At 38.5% G+C, this 19,962-nt stretch overlaps 1 protein-coding gene and 2 pseudogenes across 4 annotated transcripts in view; 2 read left to right on the top strand and 1 right to left on the bottom strand.

Annotated features, from left to right (window-relative positions):
- The window catches only part of BAAT (bile acid-CoA:amino acid N-acyltransferase), a 134,401-nt gene that overhangs the window by 92,555 nt on the left and 21,884 nt on the right, over window positions 1-19,962 (bottom strand). For 2 of the 4 annotated variants that reach the window (XM_045373532.3, XM_005581173.5), the window contains exon 4: window positions 13,357-19,517. In XM_045373532.3, coding sequence (XP_045229467.2) covers window positions 18,930-19,517 — 588 coding nt within the window. In that variant the 3' untranslated portion in view covers window positions 13,357-18,929. Of the gene's footprint in view, window positions 1-13,356; window positions 19,518-19,962 lie in introns of those variants that run through there. The other 2 variants (XM_065530281.2, XM_074016957.1) reach the window with 2 other exon arrangements.
- On the top strand, window positions 9,571-15,879 carry LOC107127562 (zinc finger and BTB domain-containing protein 10 pseudogene; annotated as a pseudogene).
- LOC135967457 (zinc finger and BTB domain-containing protein 10 pseudogene) lies at window positions 15,879-17,713 on the top strand (annotated as a pseudogene).

Raw genomic sequence — 19,962 nt, 5'->3', positions numbered from 1 at the left:
TGTAAATTTCTCAAGGGCAGAAATTACACCTTGTTCAACACTATGTTCGTCAGTTCTTAGAATAGGGCCTGACACATATTTACTAAGCAAGTGACTGCTTAATAAATATTTGATGAATACATGAAAGAATAAATGATATGCATGAAGGAAAAAAATTGAGAGAAATTTCTGAGAGACAATGAATAAGAAAGAGTAGAAGCCAACTTGACTGTTTATAGTCTACTTCTGAAGGTGGGAAATGCTTCAAGATCCAGTTGAATATATTTTCGCAGCTTCCCCGCTCTTTTGCACTGGAAGCCAGGACTCCCCACACTGCAGGGTATCCAGGAGACAAAGGATACAAAGCAGTGGAGAACAAGCAGCATTAACCTTGCTGCCTCCCACAGGATTCACCTTGGAGTGGTTGGGGAGGGAGCCCTTAGCAATATGGAGACAGCCTTATTGGAGGCTGAACATGAAAGCAATGTTATGGAGTCTGGAGGTCCCTGACCACAGTGAAAGGGATCAGGTCTGTATCACTGGGAGACAGTGGCTTATTAGAAGAAAGAGAAGTCAAAATCTGATAGGGCACCAAAAAGAGGAGGCAAAAAACAAGGAATAAAAGAACGGAAGATCACCAATGCAGATTAAAATTACTAATCGAGAAACAAAACTCATTCTCTTTAGGAGCCTGTTGCTTTTGTCATCGTTGGCACTTCATCTCTCAGTCCAGGTAGAAATACCGCCCCCACCTCACCTCCCCCTACTCCCATGCACTAAATCCCAGAGAAAAGTGTTTTGAAAGTCAAGAAACCATCTCTATAAATTCATATTAGCTGGACCCTTACTACTCTGGTAGCCCAGTTGTGCATGTTGCCTCCAAAATAGTCACCCAATAATCTCTTAGTTAGGTTAATGCATCTGATAAAAATCTGTATTTCAGAGCAATGAACCACCTGAGATGATTACTCATCCCTCAGAGAACTGTTTCCCTCTGGGATGAGAGAAACAAACACAGCAAGATGAAAGCAGCCTTTCCAGATGCCCTGCAGGCAGATGTGTCAGAAAGCAGACCCTCTCCGCTAGGCAGTGAGAGCCCTGACTCCCCAGATATTCACTGTGAGTTCAGCTGCAGGAGCCAGATGAAAGCAGGATGACTTGCTTAACTTAGAAGCCAACTTAGAAGCACTGGATGCTTGCCTGTTGCTTGCGAATTTATATCATTTAAAACAACCTAGCCCATTGAAAGTTGAAATTGTCTGCACAGAAACCATCCACTACTCCTCTTTTTAAGTCCCCAGTGACAGGGCTACCAGCAGTTGCTGCTGAAGGGTCTGGGCAGAGCCCGGTCTCTCTAGTCTGCTTTTTAGTTCAGGTGTTCATAATGGAGTCTAATATTTCATCACATAGCTCAGGTTTCTAAGCGTTTTCTCTTGACTCGCTCAAATCCTGGTTCTAATCTCCTTTGCTTTAGTTCCTTCTGTGTCTCCTCCTCTAAGTCAGTGGTCTCTGGACAGTTTCCTCTGGAACAGTGTCTAAGAGAGCAAGTCCCAAACACCAATTTGAGGAGCAATGTGAGCTGATGGCATAAGACTCACCTGAGGAGCCTGTTAAGTGAAGATTCCTGGGTCCTGCACCTGAAAGTTCTGACTTGATAGGTCTGAGATAAGGTTCTTGCATGTGTATTTTTAACAGGGGTTCCTAATGTGTATCCTAATCTGGAAACCACTTTTCCAAAGGACAGCAAAATCTTTCCCAGATGAAAATGCTACCCAGGACTGGAACTACTGAAATTTTCATTGTCCCATTGTTAATCCCATCAGCGACTGGCCAATGTCAAAATGTTTAAATGAGCTAACTTACAGATTGTAGACTCTGCTTTAGGCTGTGAATTCCTTAAGGGAGGGGCCTTGCCTTTTTGTTTTTGCATCTCTTGCAGCCAGTAAGGTATAGTTGGAAGATCAGTGGTCTCTGGACTCAGAGAGATTTAGATTAGAACCCTTACTTCATTACTCTGTGCGACTTACATCAAACAAATTACTTAACTCTTCATGTGCTTCAGCCTTCTAATTTGTAAAATGGGAGTAATATGATAAAATGGAATAAAAGTGAAACATAAGACTTGGGAAAAAGGGGTTGATCTTGGAACTCAAAGACATATTGGGATGTCTAGAAAAAGAGGGAGGTATTTTGGTACACATTACTCATACTGGATGAGAGGTACATTGGTGAGATAGAAAGGACCCTATATTCATGATTAATCTCCAGAACTAGATACAAACATAGGAGGTAAAGTGAGGGAGAGGTGCAGCAGAAATAGAAAGTGTTGTTTTCACTAAGACTCTAAGAGAAACACAGAAAAGGGTGGGCAAGTCATGATGACCCAGGTGACAAAGTGAAGTACCAGCTAAGAAGTACATGCAGGCCTTCTCCACCCTGCTCCCCAGAACAGGGTACACGGTACTCCGCAGACCATCAAGGGATATAGCCAATGAGAACTTAGGACACTGGCAAACCACTGGACGTAAGGTGTTCACCATATACAAGGGAGGTATTTGCAGTTGTCAGTAGTAGGTATGAGCCACACACACACACCAAAAAGTAAGAGGACATCACTCAGCTTTGGTCATATCACTGAAGAAGGCCTGGAGCAAGCGGAGCTAGAAAAAGAAAAAATGAATGGTCAGTGTTGCAGGGAAGCAGACAGAACTTATTGATTAACACATGAGACATCCCTAAGGATACCCCACAAATAACTGTCAGGGGTGTTTTCAGGAAAAAAGATTTTCCACATTCTCCAGAAGGATTAGGAACTGTGAAATAGAGGTTAAGGTATAAAGTAGTTGGCATATTTTAGTGCTTAATGACTGCTACTTGATTTTCCTTGCAAACAATTGAAGAAAAATTTAGAGTGCCTGGATACCCTAACATTGACAAATTATTGTAAATAAACCTCTGTTTTATTTGGTGCATTTGTGTCATTCCATTTGGAAAAATTATAGGAAAACTTAAAATATGACACAGCTATATATATGCATATTTGCTTAACTAAAATATATGCACATGCAAACTGAAGAAAAACACATATGGCCATCCAGATGACATAATCAAACATACTTGTAATCATTAGCAGCCATCCTTAACTATTGTGAGATATAGTTCCTGATAGTAACCAAGATGATTGTGAATTTGCCAACATCCAGATCCATAATGGCAATCACATAGCTATGATGATATCAGTTTGATATTCATTCAATAATAATTCATTAAGTTCTCGTTATTTCCAAGGATGTTTGAGTTAACCAGGACCCTGTTCCTGCTCAAGAAATGCATAGACTAGTTCAAGGGTTGGCAAACTACAGTCTGCAGACCAAATCCAGTCTCTATCTGTTTTAATAGATAAAGTTTTTGTTTATGTGTTATTTACAGTTCCTTTCACTTTACAATGGCAGTTGATGATTGCAATAGAGACCACACACTTTGGAGCATTTCGGATATCAGATTTCAGATTTTCAGATTAGGGATCAACCTGCATAAATAGTTTCAGTTGCTTTGGAAAACCCTAATACAGTCTACGATCCTAAATATTTATTATCTACCCCTTTACAGCAAAAGTTTGTTGACCCCTGGTGTACCTGAAAAGATAGAAAAAGTAAACAGGCAATTCCAATGGAGTGTGGTAAGTGCACTTCCAAAACTAAAATCCTAGGAATACTCAGAAGGGGTACCTAACACATAGCAGGAAAGATTCCTGGAAGGGGTACCTATGAGTGGAGCTTGACACCTGGGCAGGGATTCACTGGATAAAGTAGTATGAAGTGCCTTCTAGAAAGAAGGACAAGTTTAGATATAGATATATCCCCTTTGTGGGACTGCAATATAATAAAAGCTTCATGAGGGCAGGCATTTTTTTTTACTATTTTGTTACTTAAAGTATCCAGTCACCTGGAACTATTCCTGGCTCATTGTGGGTGCCACAATGAACTGCTCCTGACTATCCACCATGCTTAGCAAAAAGGTCTTCTTTTTCTTAATATAAATTTTAGTATCATTAAATATGCACTGAATGAATTCAAAACATTCAAATGGCTGGAGTACTGGGAAGATGAGTTTGGAAGGAAGACAGTTATATAATCTAGCCAAACAACAAGGTGAGGCCTCAGCAATCATATGCTAGTTTTTGAACACTGATCAGTATTTACATCACTAATGACAGATTAGTTTGGACTTTGAAAACAGTCCTTATCTGCTGGATTCTGGCCTCCAAACCCAATGATTATTACTTGAGAGATTTTAGAGATTGAGTTGGGAGGGGGTTAATGCAGACAGGGAAATTTATGAATTTTCTGTTTGGAATGTGCTTCGAGACTAGTGCCCAAATCTGTGGAATGGGGAAAGTTTTTGAAATGACAATTATTTTTAACCCAAGCCTGTATCCACTAATGCATTATCTTCTTAATTTACTTGGATGCAGTAGCCATGACTGGGGGTTTAGAGCCAACAGTTTTAATTAGAATGAAATAATAAAACATTGTCCCTATCTTACCTCATTTGCCAATGGCTGGTTGATAAACCTGAGAAATGTTACGAATAGCATGCTCATGGGGGAAATAACTGGCTAGTTTTAAATATGTCAGTATGAAAATACTACTTTAAATGAGACATTTCAATGGTACAATGAAGGAAAAAATGATTTCTGGCTAAGGCATAAGTAAGCTCTACGTTTTACCCTCCTTTGGTCACAGTGTATATTGGTCTTCAATAACACTTATCAATGATTTTTCATAACTAAAATTAATCTTCCAGTTATCCTAGAATATTATTTTTCATTCTTGACTCCCACGAATTATTTCAGGACCCTTGTTATAACATACCACACTAAACTGCTCCTGACTATCTACCGTGCTTAGCAAAAAGGTCTTCTTTTTCTTAATATAAATTTTAGTATCAAATTAATTTATACCATGTGTCACGTAACACCTTTTATCATGGAAATTTTACTTTGTAGATTGCAATCTTGGAAATATATTATTGTGCCCATTATAATCTTTAAAAGTATATTTTTTAAAAATCTAGAATTACTGACAAAAAGCTTAAAATTTAGGAACATCTGATTGCTTAAATCACGGGCAAGGAGAGGGGAAATGGTAGCAAAAATGAAATAAATGATTTTGCAATGTATACTATTCTTTTCTTTTTTTTTTTTTTTTTTTTTTGAGACAGAGTCTTGCACTGATGCCCAGGCTGGAGTGCAGTGGCACAATCTCAGCTCACTGCAAGCTCCGCCTCCCAGGTTCACGCCATTCTCCTGCCTCAGCCTCCCCAGTAGTTCGGACTACAGGTGCCCGCCACCACGCCGGCTAATTTTTTGTATTTTTAATAGAGACGGGGTTTCACCATGTTAGCCAGGATGGTCTCCATCTCCTGACCTCGTGATCTGCCCGCCTCGGCCCCGCAAAGTGCTGGGATTACAGGCTTGAGCCACCACGCCCGGCCACAATGAAGACTATTCTAATGGTTTAAAGTCACCAGGTGTACTTAGGGATTCCATGAAGTTTCCACAGAGCTACAACACAATCAACGGAAACTGTGACTCTTTTTGTGATAGACCCGAGAATGTTCCTAGTCATTATTAGAACCTAAAAAATGTTCTCCATAAGAAAGGTAAACTTAGAAATTGAAGTGTTTCTAGCTGTCCTGAGATAAAAATAGTGATAGCGTATGACCAAAATTTATTTCAAATTTCCAGAGAATAGAGTTTAACAGCCTATGGGAGAAAATCTCAATATAATGGAATGGAGAAAATATAGGGATAAGTCCCCAAATTCTAATCCCAGTCCTGCCATTAAATTAATTGCAAAAAAAAAAAAAAATTCTAGGCTGTATTATTTACCTATATAATGAGAAGGCTGGCTCTAAACAGTATTCAAAAAAGTTACTCATTAGGTAGCTATTGTAGTTTCCTCTAATTTGGTCTTGAGGTCTCTCTCAGGAGCATGGGTAAAAACTCTTGCCCTGCCCTGCCAGGGCTCCAGGGATTTGGTCATGAATGCTTATAGTGTGTCTTTCATGGGACACTTCTTTATCCCAGCAGACAGCCTAATGCCTGGGTGTCCAACCCATGACAGGGTATTCCTCTCACAGAAAACTTGTTTATACTGGAAGATGCCTTTGGGGCTCTTGTCTGACCTGTGTCCAGTTTATTCCTACAAAGACAGCCCCTCTCTAGGAGAGCCCTGATGGAGAAAGAAGGTAGATTTGGGTGTGTTGGTCAGGTGAGACACAGAAGAGGCAACTTAGCAAAACACATGAACTAACAGAAGAGCATATTACTCACAGATTATAGAAGAGAGGGAAAGAGCGCCAACGGGAAGGGGAGAGCCATCCAGGATATGCACTCAACCAGCATGTGGGGAGCAAGAGAGAGAGAGGGACCTTTGGGCCAACACCTTTATTGGGGTTCAGGGTGTTACCCAAGCAGGTTTCCCAAGGGAAGTTTGAATTGATGGGTTTAGAATAAGCAGGCAATAGTTCCAAGAGGTCACAGGCAACTGAGAGGTGGTTGCTGAGCATATCTGCACAGTTCGTATGAGGTATGGGGGTCAGTGGGCAAGTGAAGTAAGTTGTATGTAACTGTCCCCTAGGGAGGCAGTCACAAGAAGGCGGTTGTATAAGCAGATATCCTGATCAGCCACACTGAGGAAGTTGGAAGAGGCAGAGAACTAGAAATTGTTGTGAAGGGTGACTAAGTCCTGCTTGTGGGATGAGAAAGTCCAACTTATACTCAAAATGGATACATTTGAGTATACATGCATATAAAGGCAATGTAAAATTATAAGAATTCACTGTAGTAGCATCTTTATAATTTTTTCCATATCTGGGTACTCCCTGACCTATTACTTTTAAGGCAAGAATAATATTTAATAATATCTCTCAATGCATTTACAATTCTCAGTAATCATTTTATTGTTCCTCTGAAGCTTTATTACATTAAGGCAAAGCCCTGGGGCTTATTGTCCTCGGGAAGAAAGCAACCCTGCCTAGAAAGGTCGAGGCCTTGACCAAAGATGTGAGTGGATTATGAAAAACCGAAAATCCCGGAGGAAACTTTTGTTCTGTTTCCTGTTTGGAGTTCTGGAAAACACAGTAAAATGGGACATGGTGTGTTTAGACAAATGGAGATTCAAAGATAGCATGCACAAGTCTCTTTTTCCTCTCCTGTTCTGTGAAAGGTTTCTGGGAGTTTCCATATTCTCAAAGTGATGGGCTTGGAAGGCAGCTGAGAGTTGAATGCCAGTAAGTCTCACCTGAAAACTTTATGGCCATGGGTGATCTGGGATCACATAACTGTCTTGGACACTTTATTTATAAGGAAATAACATAGATTCCATAATTTGTAAGTAATAGAAATTTATTTCTCACAATTCTGAATGCTGAGAAATTCAAGATCAAGGCACTGGCCAGTTTAGTGTCTGATGAGGGCGTGCTCTCTTCTCCACAGATGGCACCTTGTTGCTGTGGCAGAAGGAGCAAAACAGCTCACATGGCAGAAGGAGCAAAACAGCTCCCTTCAACCTTTTTAAAGCTGATCCCATTCACGAGAGTAGAGCCTCTGTGATTTAATCACTTCCCTAAAGGTTCCACGTCTTAATACCATTACTTTGGGGGTTAGGTTTCAACATATAAATCTGGGGGATACACCAACATTCAGACCATAGAGTTCTGCTTCTGGCCGTCCAAAATGTATGTTCTTCTCACATGCAGAATGTATTCATTCCATCCCAATAGCTCCCCAGGCCTTAACTTGTTCCATCACCAATTCAAAAGTCTGAAATCCAAAGTCTCATTTAAATCAAATATGACTGAGACTCAAAAGTGTGACTCATCCTGAGGCAAATTCTCCTTCAGCTGTGAGCCTCTGAAATCAAACAAGTTACATGCTTTGAAAATACTATGGTGGGGTAGGCACAGGGCAGACATTTCCTTTCCAAAAGGGAGAAGTAGGAAAGAAGAAAAAGATAATAAATCCTGACTAACTCCAAAACCCAACAGGGCAAATATTAAGGCTCAAGAATCATCTTCGACTTGATGTTTTACCTTCTGAACCCTTGGAGGGTGGGGGTTAGTCCTGTCTCCATGGCTTTGCTAGGCACAACCCATACAGCATTTCTCACATATTGGAGTCACATGCCTATGGCTCTCCCAGGCTGGAATTGTACCCTGGTGGCTCTGCTCCCACGGTTTCACTGGGCATTGCCATACTGGGGGCTCTCTGTGGTGTTCCTGCTACTGTGATAGTTCTCTGGGCTCTGAGGCTTTCTGGGGCATCCTTTGAAATCTAAGTGGAGGCAGGCATGCCCTCACAAGTTGTGCACTATGCACTTTGGTAGAGATAGTACTGCACAGACACCACCAAGATTTACTAGATTGCCTTCCAGAGAGTGGCCAAAACTGCATATGGCCCTGCTTGAACCATACCTGGGGCAGCTGAGGAGCACTGCATCAGAATGTAGGAAGTGGAGATTTGAGGCCACCTGGTGCTAAGGTCCTACAGGTGCCCAAGCTTCCTCTTTTGATATAGATATGCTGCCCCTAGCCTTGGCACTCTGCCTATGATAGGAAGGACAGCACAAATAAACACTGAAAGGCCTTTGGGGTCATTCTTTCATTATCGTGATCAATAGCACCTGATTTCTGCCTCGCCGTACTAATCTCCTTATCAAATAGTTACTTAGCCACACCTTTGGTGTTCTCTCTTGAATACACCTTTCCATTCTATACAATACGACCAGGCTGAGAATTTTCCAAATCTTTAAGTTCTGCTTCCACATTTTCTTATAAGTAGTCAAAATCCTCAACATTTTGCTTAGAGATTTCTTCTAGAACATGAACATAATTTGGCCAAGTTATTTGCTCCTTTGTAACAGAGATCATCTCATCTTCAGTTGCCAATAACATGTCTTTCATTTCCTTCTGAGATTTCATCAGAATGGCCTTTACCATCTGTATTTCGATAATATCAACATTTTGATCACAACCACTTAGTAATCTCTAAGAAGATGGAGGCTATTTCTACAGCTTCTTCAACCTCACCTTCTTCTGAGCCCTCGCCTGAGTTGCCCCTAAGGCTCCTTTCATGGAAGTGGACCTGTAATTCTTTCCATCCTTTATTTATTATTCAGTTCCAAAGCTGTTTTCACATTTTTAGGTTTTGCTATGAACACATCACCCTATCTCTCTGTGCCTATTTCTGTCTTTGTCGGTCTCTGCTGCTGTAACAAAATACCTTAGACTGGGTAATTTACGATAGAAATGTATTTCTCAGAGTTCTGGAGTCTGAGAGGTCTAAGATCAAGGAACTAGCAGATATGGTCTCTGGTAAGGGCTACTCTCTGCTCCATAGATAGCATCTTGTTTCTGCATCCTCACATGGTGAAGGTGGCAAGGCACCTCCCTTCAACCTCTTTTTATTTTTATTTTTTTATTTACTTTTTTTATTTGTTTGAAACTTTAATGAGAAAAAACATATACTATTGAGCTCAAGAACACGGTGTGTTTGGTGTGCCATTGGGCCAAGGGTTGGGGATACACATGGCAGAATTAGGAAACGGGATATACATCAACAAAAATACACACGATCATAAGAAGGAAAACTGGTGCTTGGCACAATCAACTCTCAGTTTCCTCATCATTCAGCAGCATGTTGGGAATCCTGTGGCTGAGGCAGAACACACGTCCAGACTCTGGGCACTGCAGGGTGCCTCCAACATATCCAGCAGCACATGGTGCATCTTCCTCAGAAACTGTTCATCCTCCTCATATCCTTCAACCGGCCCTATAGGCACCCCAATCAGGTGCAAGGTATGTATCAGCTGCCCCCAGGAGCACTGGTCACTCCTAGGGTATCAAGCTATACTACTAACATTTAGTGTTCAAAAACTTCACTTCACACTATTGTATGTAAGTGATCACATGTCAGTGTGCCAGATCTGTCTTAGCTAAAACTAGTAAATGACTTAACTTAGATGGTTTCTGAAACCTGTACATTTGGTATTGTTTGGCCCCTAAGCTTTTAATTCTCTTAGCATGGAGGATGAAGGAAGCCGTACATTGTTGCTTGAGAGTCTGCAGCTTTAGACCAGATTTATTTTTGCACTGGAAGTATGGCAAGTGAGTGAAAAAAAATGGTAGTGCACTTTGGATGTTTAATTTCCTTTTTTAAAATTATGCTGCTTGTACCAAGGCTGAAAACCTCAATTTATGTTAATGACAGTAGAGATTTTCTTTTTTATGTCTACATTCTTTCTAATAAACTGCTGGAAGACTTCTTGGCTGTCCTTTTAAGTGTCTGGCTTACTGTAATTTTATGTATTTACCATTGATTGTAATGTATTTTTATTTGAGGAAGAATTTGGGATTCTTCCTCAGTTTGGAAAAAAAGTCTTGCTGCAATGTCATAGGAAACCTTTTAAAAGTGGATCTGTAACAGAAAATTTTATATGCACTTTGCTGCAGTTGGAAAAGAAAGTATTGTGATTTTATTGAAATAAAACTAAATGTGTTGTCCTCCTCTAAAAAGGATAATAATTATTCATGAATTGAACAAAAACTTGAAAGAGGTGATGAAATTGTTCATCTCTACAACAGTATTCATGACTTGGACTGGACATGCAAATTAACATATAATGCAAATTGATCTACTTATTTGAACAACCTGAAATTATACTTATAAATCAAATGTGTATCAGTCAGTGTTCTCCATACAAGACAGCATGAGTATGGCCATTGTAAATCTAGCAAGGTGAACGAACACCTTAATCATAATATATTGGATTCTTTTTATCTTTTGAATTACCAAATTTCATCAGAAGTTTCTGAAAACAATCTATTGTGAAGAGTCATTTGAAAGAGTTGAAAAAAAATCAAAGATAATTATAAGAATTTTCCTGACTTTTAGCTCTAATAGGAATATTGTGGCAGCTTAGTTCTAAATTACCCCGCTCTTCCTAAAAACCAGAGTTACAAAAAAAGGCACACTTTCAGTGAAACCAGAAGGCAGATAAATCTAACAAATTGCAAATATTCACTCCCAGAAAGAGACAGCACTATGAGAAGAGGAAGCATCTGTGAGGAAATCAATCTCCAGGCGAGGCAGAAAGAGAACTGTGAGAAATAGAGAGTGGAACCCCTAAGTGGCAGAACTCAGTAAGCCATTATGGTGGACACACTGATGCTGTACTGAAATCCTCCTTCAGAAATCAAGGATTTGTAATCCAGCTGTTGAAAGCACTGCTGGGAAACAGCGCTCAGCTGTCAGCCATCTTCAAGGATTACCTTGGCTGAATAAAGCCATCTAAGGCATGCCCCAACACAATGGCTATTATCAAAAAAAGAAAAAGAAAAAAGAAAAAAAACAAGTGTTGATGAGAATGCAGAGAAATTGGAACCCTTGGGTATTGCTGTTGGAAATGTAAACGGTGGAGCCATTATGAAAAACAGTATGATGGTCCACCAAAAAGTCAAACGTAGAATTACCATGCGATCCAGTAATTCCACTTTGGGTATATATCCAAAAGTATTGAAAAGCAGGGCTTAAACACATCTTTATATACCAATGTTCATAGCAGTATTATTCAAAATAGTCAAAAGGTAGAAAAAAACCCAAATGTCCATCAACAGATGAATGACTAAATAAAATGATGGGTATATACACATGCAATGGAATATCATTCAGCTGTAAAAAAGAAAATTCTGACACATGCTACAAAATGGATAAACTTTGAAGACATTACATTAAGTGAAATAAGCCAGACACAAAAGGGCAAGTAAGGATTTTACTTATATGAGGAACCTAGAATAAATTCACAAAAACAGAAAATAAAAAGGTGTTTTCCAGGAACTAGGATAAGGGGAAAATATTATTGTTTAATGAATATAAAGTATTAGTTTGGAAAGATGAAAAAGTTCTGGAGATAGGCAGTTGTAATGATAGCATATCAATGTGAATGTACTTAATGCCACTATACAGCATATATATTATACAACTAAAAATTTTATGTCTATTTTATGTTGTATCTATTTTATCACAATAAAAAAGTCAGTATCTTTTACAAAGTTTTGTTCATATTTTTTAATTAAGCAAAAATTTACATGGATTCCTTTTTTTGCTTAAATTTTTTTATTTTTATTTTAGATTCAAGGGTAAGTGTGCAAGTTTGTTATACAGATAAACTCATGTGACAGGGATTTATTGTACAGATTATTTTGTCACCCATGTACTAAGCATAGTACCCAATAGCTACTTTTTCTGTTCCTCTCCTTCCTCCCACCCTCCACTCTCAAATAGGCCCCAGTGTCTGTTGTTCACCGCTTTGTGTCCATGTGTTCTCATCATTTAGCTCCCACATATAAGGGAAAACATGCAGTATTTGGTTTTCTGTTCCTGTGTTAGTTTATTCCAACTCAATCCGTGTTCCTGCAAAGAACACAATCTTGTTCTTTTCTTGCGGCTGTGTAGTATTCCATTGTGTATATGTACCACATTTTCTTTATTCAGTCTACCATTGGTGGGCATTTAGGATGATTCCATGTCTTTGCTATTGTGAATAGTGCTGCAATGAGCATATGCATGCATGTATCTTTATGATAGAACAGTTTCTGTTCCTTTGGTAATGGAATCCTAGTAATGGGATTGCTAGGTCAAGGGGTAGTTGTATTTTTAGCTCCTTGAGGAATTCCCACACTGCTTTCCACAATGGTTGAATTTTATACTCCCACCAACAGTGTATAAGCATTCCCTTTTCTCTGCAACCTCACCAGCATCTGTTATTTTTTGACTTTTTAACAGTAGCCATTCTGACTGGTATAAGATAGTATCTCATTGTGGTTCTGATTTGCATTTCTCTAATGATCAGTGATGTTGAACTTCTTTTTATATGCTTGTTGGCCATATGTATGTCTTCTTTTGAAAAGTGTCAGGTCATGTCCTTTTCTATTTTAACTCTGGCAACATTAATATGCCAGATTAAGGATTTTTTTAAAAGATTTTATTATGTAATTTAATTTTAAATCTTTTTTTTTATTTTCCTGGTATGTGAAAGTCTAAAAAATATAAAGAACTGGTTTGGACTGGAAATATCCACTATAATATAGAAAAAAATATATTATACTAGATATCAATAAAAATCCAGGTTGTCTTTTAAAAAATTACCAGGAATAATTACATATCCAGGATTGTACTACTAAACTTTCTAAAAAGAAGATAATTTTTATTGTAATTAAACTATTATATTTAAAAAGAAATTTTTTAAGATTCTGTTTATGAAAGAAGTACATTGGTATAATATCTAACCCAAAAATATCATGAAAAAGGAAACCACAGTTTAATTCCATTTATTAATGTTAATTAAGAATACATCATGACCAAATGAGTTGCCTTTCTCAAATGCAAAGATGACTAAATACTAAAAAATAATTTATTCCATTTAGCTATCCAGAGAAAAAACATAAAATTATTTCTGATGATGATAAAAAGACACTTGAAAAACAATTCAAAAATTCTTAGTTTAAAAAATTTTTTCATAGACTATAAATCAAGTGACATACATGAGGCCAAACACCAACATCATACTATATAGGCAAAAACATTCCTCCTAAAGTCCAAAACAGGAAATAAGAAAATTACACCCATTATTACAACTATTATATAACTTTGGATGGCAGGTGTTAGCCATTACATGATTATTACTCATATAGTCAAAGGAGATGTTCCTATTGAGTGGGTCTATGAAATATGACCACTTATATAACTGAGAGAGGAGGGAGGCTATTAGTCTCACTCAACCAAATGGAATGATTTTACTCTAAACAGAGGGAGTATCAGAAAGCAGATAGAAGGAAAAGAGTTTAGGCACACACAACCAAAGTGTCCTCAAGTTACTTCCACTACTCTAATTCTTCACTGGCTCCCCACCTACCTACAAAACGATTCAAAATATATTTCTAGTCATCCATCTTCACCTTAATTATCCACCAATGACCTTCCACTTCCATACATTGCAATTTAGTTGCTCAGAAATATTTGGGCTGTGACTTGCCCCTTAGAGAAAACCCCTCAAAGTTGACCTTGGACAAAGTTATTTGGATTTCACTATGCCCAGGACCATAAAATTATGTCCTGCAAGCCAAATAACCTACAGCCTATTTTTGTACTGCTTGTGGGTTAAGAATGGTTTTTACATTTGTAAATACTTGGAGAAAAAATAAAAAGAAAATTACTATTTTGTGATGCAGAGACTATATGCAAATTTTAGTGTCCATAAATTAAGTTTAATTGAAACACAGACGGTCATTCATTACACACTATCCATAGGTGTTGCTGTGCTATCATGGCAGAGCTGAGTAATGGTAACAGGGACCTTATGGCTTGCAATACTGAAAATATTTGCTATCTAATACTTTACAGAAAGAGTTTGCCAGCTCCTAATCTAGAGACACACAATCCCCTCATCATAGCTGTGTCCCTAAGATGCAATTCTGTGAATTTCATATGGTTCCTTTCTCATTGCTGAGAATGCCAAAATGTTGGACATTTTTAAGTACAAAAATAAGTTTTTTTAATTTTATTAGCTTTTGCTGAATTATTGATTGTAGACCCATTCTATGATCTTATATCCATATCAACTTCCATATTGCCTTAAACTAATAGATTCTTTTTCCAGATCTAGTTTTCCAATAACAATTGCATTACTATTTTAAAATATGAGAGATCTAAGCATATTTAATTTGAGTTTTAGGACCTCAACAAACATCAACCTCTGATTCATTTCATGTCTGTTTTATAAGCCAGGGCATTCTGTAGTTTACTGGTGGTAGCTTTTTTTCCCTTACGTATTGCTATGATTGCAAACTGGAATATTTTAGGTCAGGTAGAACTCTAAGTTCATTTCTACAAATATGGGACTCTCAGTGTATGATACTGGGTTAAGAGGAAACGATTTTTCCCTTTTAAAGTTAAGGCGACCATTCTCAGTCCTCTTGCTCTTCTCTTGCTGTGACTTCCTTCTTACAGTAAAAGATTAAAGACATTCCTCTGTGAAGGGCAGTAGTGTAGGAGCTGGTGAAGGAGAGACTGTCCAGAACTTCCTGCTCATGCAGTCCAAGTCTCTAGTGCAGAAGCTGCAGTGCTCCTCGAAGACCTTGTAGCTCAAGCACATTCCCTTGCTGCAATATTCCAAGGATACTGGCCTTATATCTTGAGGTTGGTGCCAAATGACCCCCATGGATGATGGAAGTCTGAACCATCCCCAAGTGGGGCATGATGAGCTTTCTTGGGGGACCCATAACAACAAGAAAACCCTTCTGTGGTAACACATCTCTGTTGAGTACAAACTCCCTGGAGATAATGCCGAGGAGTCAGCAATACCATCAGAGGAAGGGTACTATGACTTTACTAGTAGACCAAATGAGAAGTGATACTGCTGTCAACTTCCGTGACAACAAAATGAACTAAAAAAGAAAGGTATCCTTTGTGGTGTCAGTGCTCTAGTAAGCAGAAAATCTGTAAGGCTCCTAAGAACATCCTGGTTGCTGGCAGCCATTTCTTTAAGACTTTATATAGCGTTAAAAGCTAAGAAAGCCCTAACCAAAATAATACTACCCCCTTAGATATTGCTGCAGTCAAAATTTTTCAGTCTTTGTGGACTTCTTATATTCTGGTAACCTGGTGCTCACAAGCCAGAATAATGATAGTGACCTATCTTCAAACAAGTGAAATTTCAAACTTGCTGAAATTTTATTAAAGATGCCTAAATTTATTAAAGATTAAATATAAGCATTAAATCAGAAGTTCCAGGGTCTGCAGTTGTGGACTATAATAATAGAAAACCAGGCTGGGCATAATGGCTCATGCCTGTAATCCCAGCACTTTGGGAGGCCAATGTACATGGATCACTTGAGGCCAGGAGTTCAAGATCTGCCTGGCATACATGGCAAAACCCTGTCTCTACTGAAAATACAAAATTAGCCAAGGAGGGTGGCTCATGCCTGTAATCCCAGCTACTCAGGAGGCATGAGAATTGCTTGAATCTGGGAAACAGAAGTTGCAGTGAGCCAGGATCCTGCCTCTACCCTCTAGCCTGGGTGACAGGCAAGACTGTCTTAAAAACAAACAAACAAACAAACAAACAAACAAACAAACCTCAGTTAATAGAGATGGTCTGTCTTCATCATGGGATCAAAAAATTGCCAATTTGGGGGAAACATTAAATCTTACCAATTTGGCAAGTAATATAAAAATTGAAAATGATGGCTGTAATGTCAACAAGGGCCAAACAGAAAACTACCAAGTGAATGACAATGGTTGGGTCCAGAATGCATCTCCTGAAATGGCTGAAAATAAATCCAAAGGTCAAACAAGTGTTTGCTGGGAATAATATGGGCTCCCAGGGAATTCAAGAAACTGGGAAACACAGAGGAAAAACCAAACTACAAAGAGATTTATTTATAATACATCATCTAATAATGAAACTAATTTGGAAGATTACTCAATGATGCAGCCACCTATTGCCTTTTCAGGGGAAAATACCCTACTCATATTTGAGTAGAAACCTTGGAAGAACCAGATTTGGATGTTGCTCTACTTTCAGGGCTGGATGATGATAAGAATGTATTAGCTGAAGCTGGGTCTAATCAAGATGGAGTAGATATTAGAACTTCACATGATTTTATAATAAGTGTGGTTTGATACCTGACACTTCAAGTGACTTCAAGTATGAGTTGATACCAGATACTTCAAATGATTTCAAGTATCAATTGATACCAGGTCCTTCAAATGATTTCAAATATGGATTATTGCCAGAATCTTGGCCAAAACAAGAAACTTGGGAAAATGGTGAATCATTTGTGTTAGGTTGTTCTTGTGTTGCTATAGAGAAATACCTGAGACTGGGTAATTTATAAAGAAAAGAGATTTAATTGGATCATGGTCCTGCAGGCTTTACAGAAGCATGATGCTTGCATCTGCTTGGCTTCTGGGGAGGCCTCAGGAAGTTTACAATCATGGCAGCAGGTGAACGGCGAGGAGGCACCTCACATGGCGAGAGAGGAGGCAAGAAAGAGTGTGAGGGCAGGGAGGAGGTGCCATACACTTTTAAACAGTCAGATCTCTTGAGAACTCACTCACTATCATACTCTCATGAGGACAGTATCAAGCCATGAGGGTTCACCCCCATGACCCAAACATCTCGCAGCAGGCCTCATCTCCAACACTGGGGATTACATTTCAGTATGAAATTTGGGCACAACAAATATCCAAACCATATCATCATCTCTAATCATGAATAAGTTAAAATGCCATCATTGTAGCTATGCAGCCAAATGCAACACTAAAAAGGCACTTGCTTATTCATACATGAGTGAGGTCATTTAGCTGTGATTTTTTACACTTGAAGAAAACATGGAAGAAAACATTTCTTGGTGCATAAGAAGAATAAAAATGCAAATATATGGTATGTAAGAAGATCATGTTAGCAGCCAGTGTTGGAGTAAGACATGGATCTTGACCCTATGGTTTTTGTGTAGGCTGTACAAATAAATCACAGCCAGGAAGGCAAGAAAGTATAGATGAGAGACAGGATACAGAATCCCTCATGATAAAGACTATGAGGAGAATGAAGTAGGAGAAGCTGATGAAAAGCGGGTTGATGATGGAGATCAGAATGACCCATCGCAGTGAGATGAATTAGCAGATGTTTGTACGTCTCTAGATATTTAACTGACACACTATATTCCTCAAGGATACTGCATTTGTACAAAATACAAATTGACAGTTTGGATTGTTGAACTTAAAGGCTTGCAAAATGTGGTACATGCTAGATGGTAGTTATGTTGCTAGAGAACTGTATGATCAAAGCCTTATAGCAAAAAAATGTTTTAATATTTGCAAAGGACTGTACAACAATCATGTGGTTGAATTACATGGAGTCTTCATATATTTTGTTGGTTATCAAACTAAAGTATTTTTTACTTATGGGATGTACAGTAACTATTTGGGTCTTATGGAAATATAGTACCTGTCCTAATAGAGCTCACATTCATGTGCTACTCTAACATGACTGAAGAAATTCATTATGGAAGTACAGTGACAGTTGACCCAATCACTCAGTTCATCAAACTCCCCAGGTTAGCCTGTACTAGCAGAGTTGTGTTTCTATATTTATTTTTTGCTTTATTAATTTTATTTTTAATACAGATTTTCAGTAAGGGGCATTTTCAAACTCATTGGTTCTATTTTCTTGTCTTTTCCATTTTAATTTGCTTCATAACTTAAACCAAGTCTCTTCTAGTCTTAGTTATTATGTCTCAATTATGTGCCAGTGGGCATGTTTTTAAGAACTGAAGAAGTAATTTATTGCAATGAACTAACTGACTTCCTCCATTCCTTCTTTCCTTTGTGACATGAATTTTACTACCCCACAGATGAAAAATGATGTTGCAAAGTTACTGTGGTGAAGTTGAAAAATATCACTAAAATGATTATAATTTAGTATTACCTTTCTCCTGCAGCTCTAATCCGATGAATTCTTACTATATAGTGTGTTCTGACATGGTATTTGGTTTTAGGTATCTGTTACTTTGGTGCTATTCCTGTTTGCCTTTTCTTATTTTTGCCAGTGTACTATACCTCAGTCCTATTTAGAAGACCTGATGGAAAGAAAAGTCATGTAAATAATAAGTAAAATGATTTGTTTTATGATTTATCCACCATGTCCAGTTTGGTAGCTTGTTATGCAGTATAAGTGAAATATCAGGTTTTTACCCTATGCTTTTTTAATCATTAAAATTAATACAAAATGTATATAGCAGTTGGGGGAGACATTCCGCCATGAAAATTGAGAGAAGGTCCTGGTAAAGAGATTTGCTTCTTTATTTTCTAGGAATATCTAGTCTTCTTAGAGTGGACTAGTCATATCTGGAATGAGGTGCTTCCTGAGAAATCTCTGGATCTCCTTCCAAGCATGTTCCTGTGCAGCTGCGTGTGGGATCACTTCTCCTCCCCAGTGTAACTTCAAATCGCGGGTCATTGAGGCACAGCATAGAGGAGAATAGGGAGGTTCTATCAGGTGGCCTGCCCCAGGGTAAGAGAGCAGGGTCCAGTTGTTCTTCCCATGTCTCCTCAGCTGTGCTATGGCTTGTTCAGCATGTGCTTTGCTGTTGATAATCTTATCACCTTCTCCTACGATGAAGAGGAAATGCCCCTGGGCCTCTTCAACAGGAAATAAATATTGACTGGCCCCAACTTCAGTTGTCTCATAAATGCGATAGAGCTCTAGTAACCCCAAGGCACTGGTGGATATTAATTGTGCAGAATAGGGAAAGGGCTGATAGATCTTACCACGATACACCTGTGGAATGCCAAAAGGAAAGTTGGTTCCATTAATAAGTACCGTGGCTGTGACTTGCTTTAGGTTAACAGCCATAGATAGTCCAATCTGTACTCCTTGACATACAGAGACTACCCCAACGCCTGGGCCAAAGACCTGAAAAAAATAATAGAAATGAGAAATTATTCTATCCTTCATTTAGGAAAACTCCACAATCTCAAACAACCAAAGAACTTCAATAGCTAATGAGAACAAAGCAAGTATTAATCCTACCCACATCCCTAGATATAGATTTCTGGAATATATAATATGTATTCAAAAGAAATACTCCAAAAATATGTCAAGCTTTACTGACTGTATATTATGGATTCAGCATTGTGTTAGGTTCTGAGTTTAAAATGCCCTAAAGAAATACAAATGTCATAAGAAATGGCAGGTGGCCATTGTGAATAATGTGGGTCAGGGTGTAGATGATTGGTAAACTTTCTTGCACCAGTTCTGAGCTCCTTTCAGAGGAAAAGGCACCTTGTACGAAGAGACTGGGAAAGAAAGTGAGATCATAGGATAGAGTTGAACAGAGGATTCTAGATTTGCTTTGGTT

Source organism: Macaca fascicularis, chromosome 15, assembly GCF_037993035.2.
Source record: "Macaca fascicularis isolate 582-1 chromosome 15, T2T-MFA8v1.1".
NCBI classification, from domain to species: Eukaryota; Metazoa; Chordata; class Mammalia; order Primates; family Cercopithecidae; genus Macaca; species Macaca fascicularis.
Note: the sequence above shows the minus strand (reverse complement) of the source record. Positions and strands in the feature narration are given on the sequence as shown.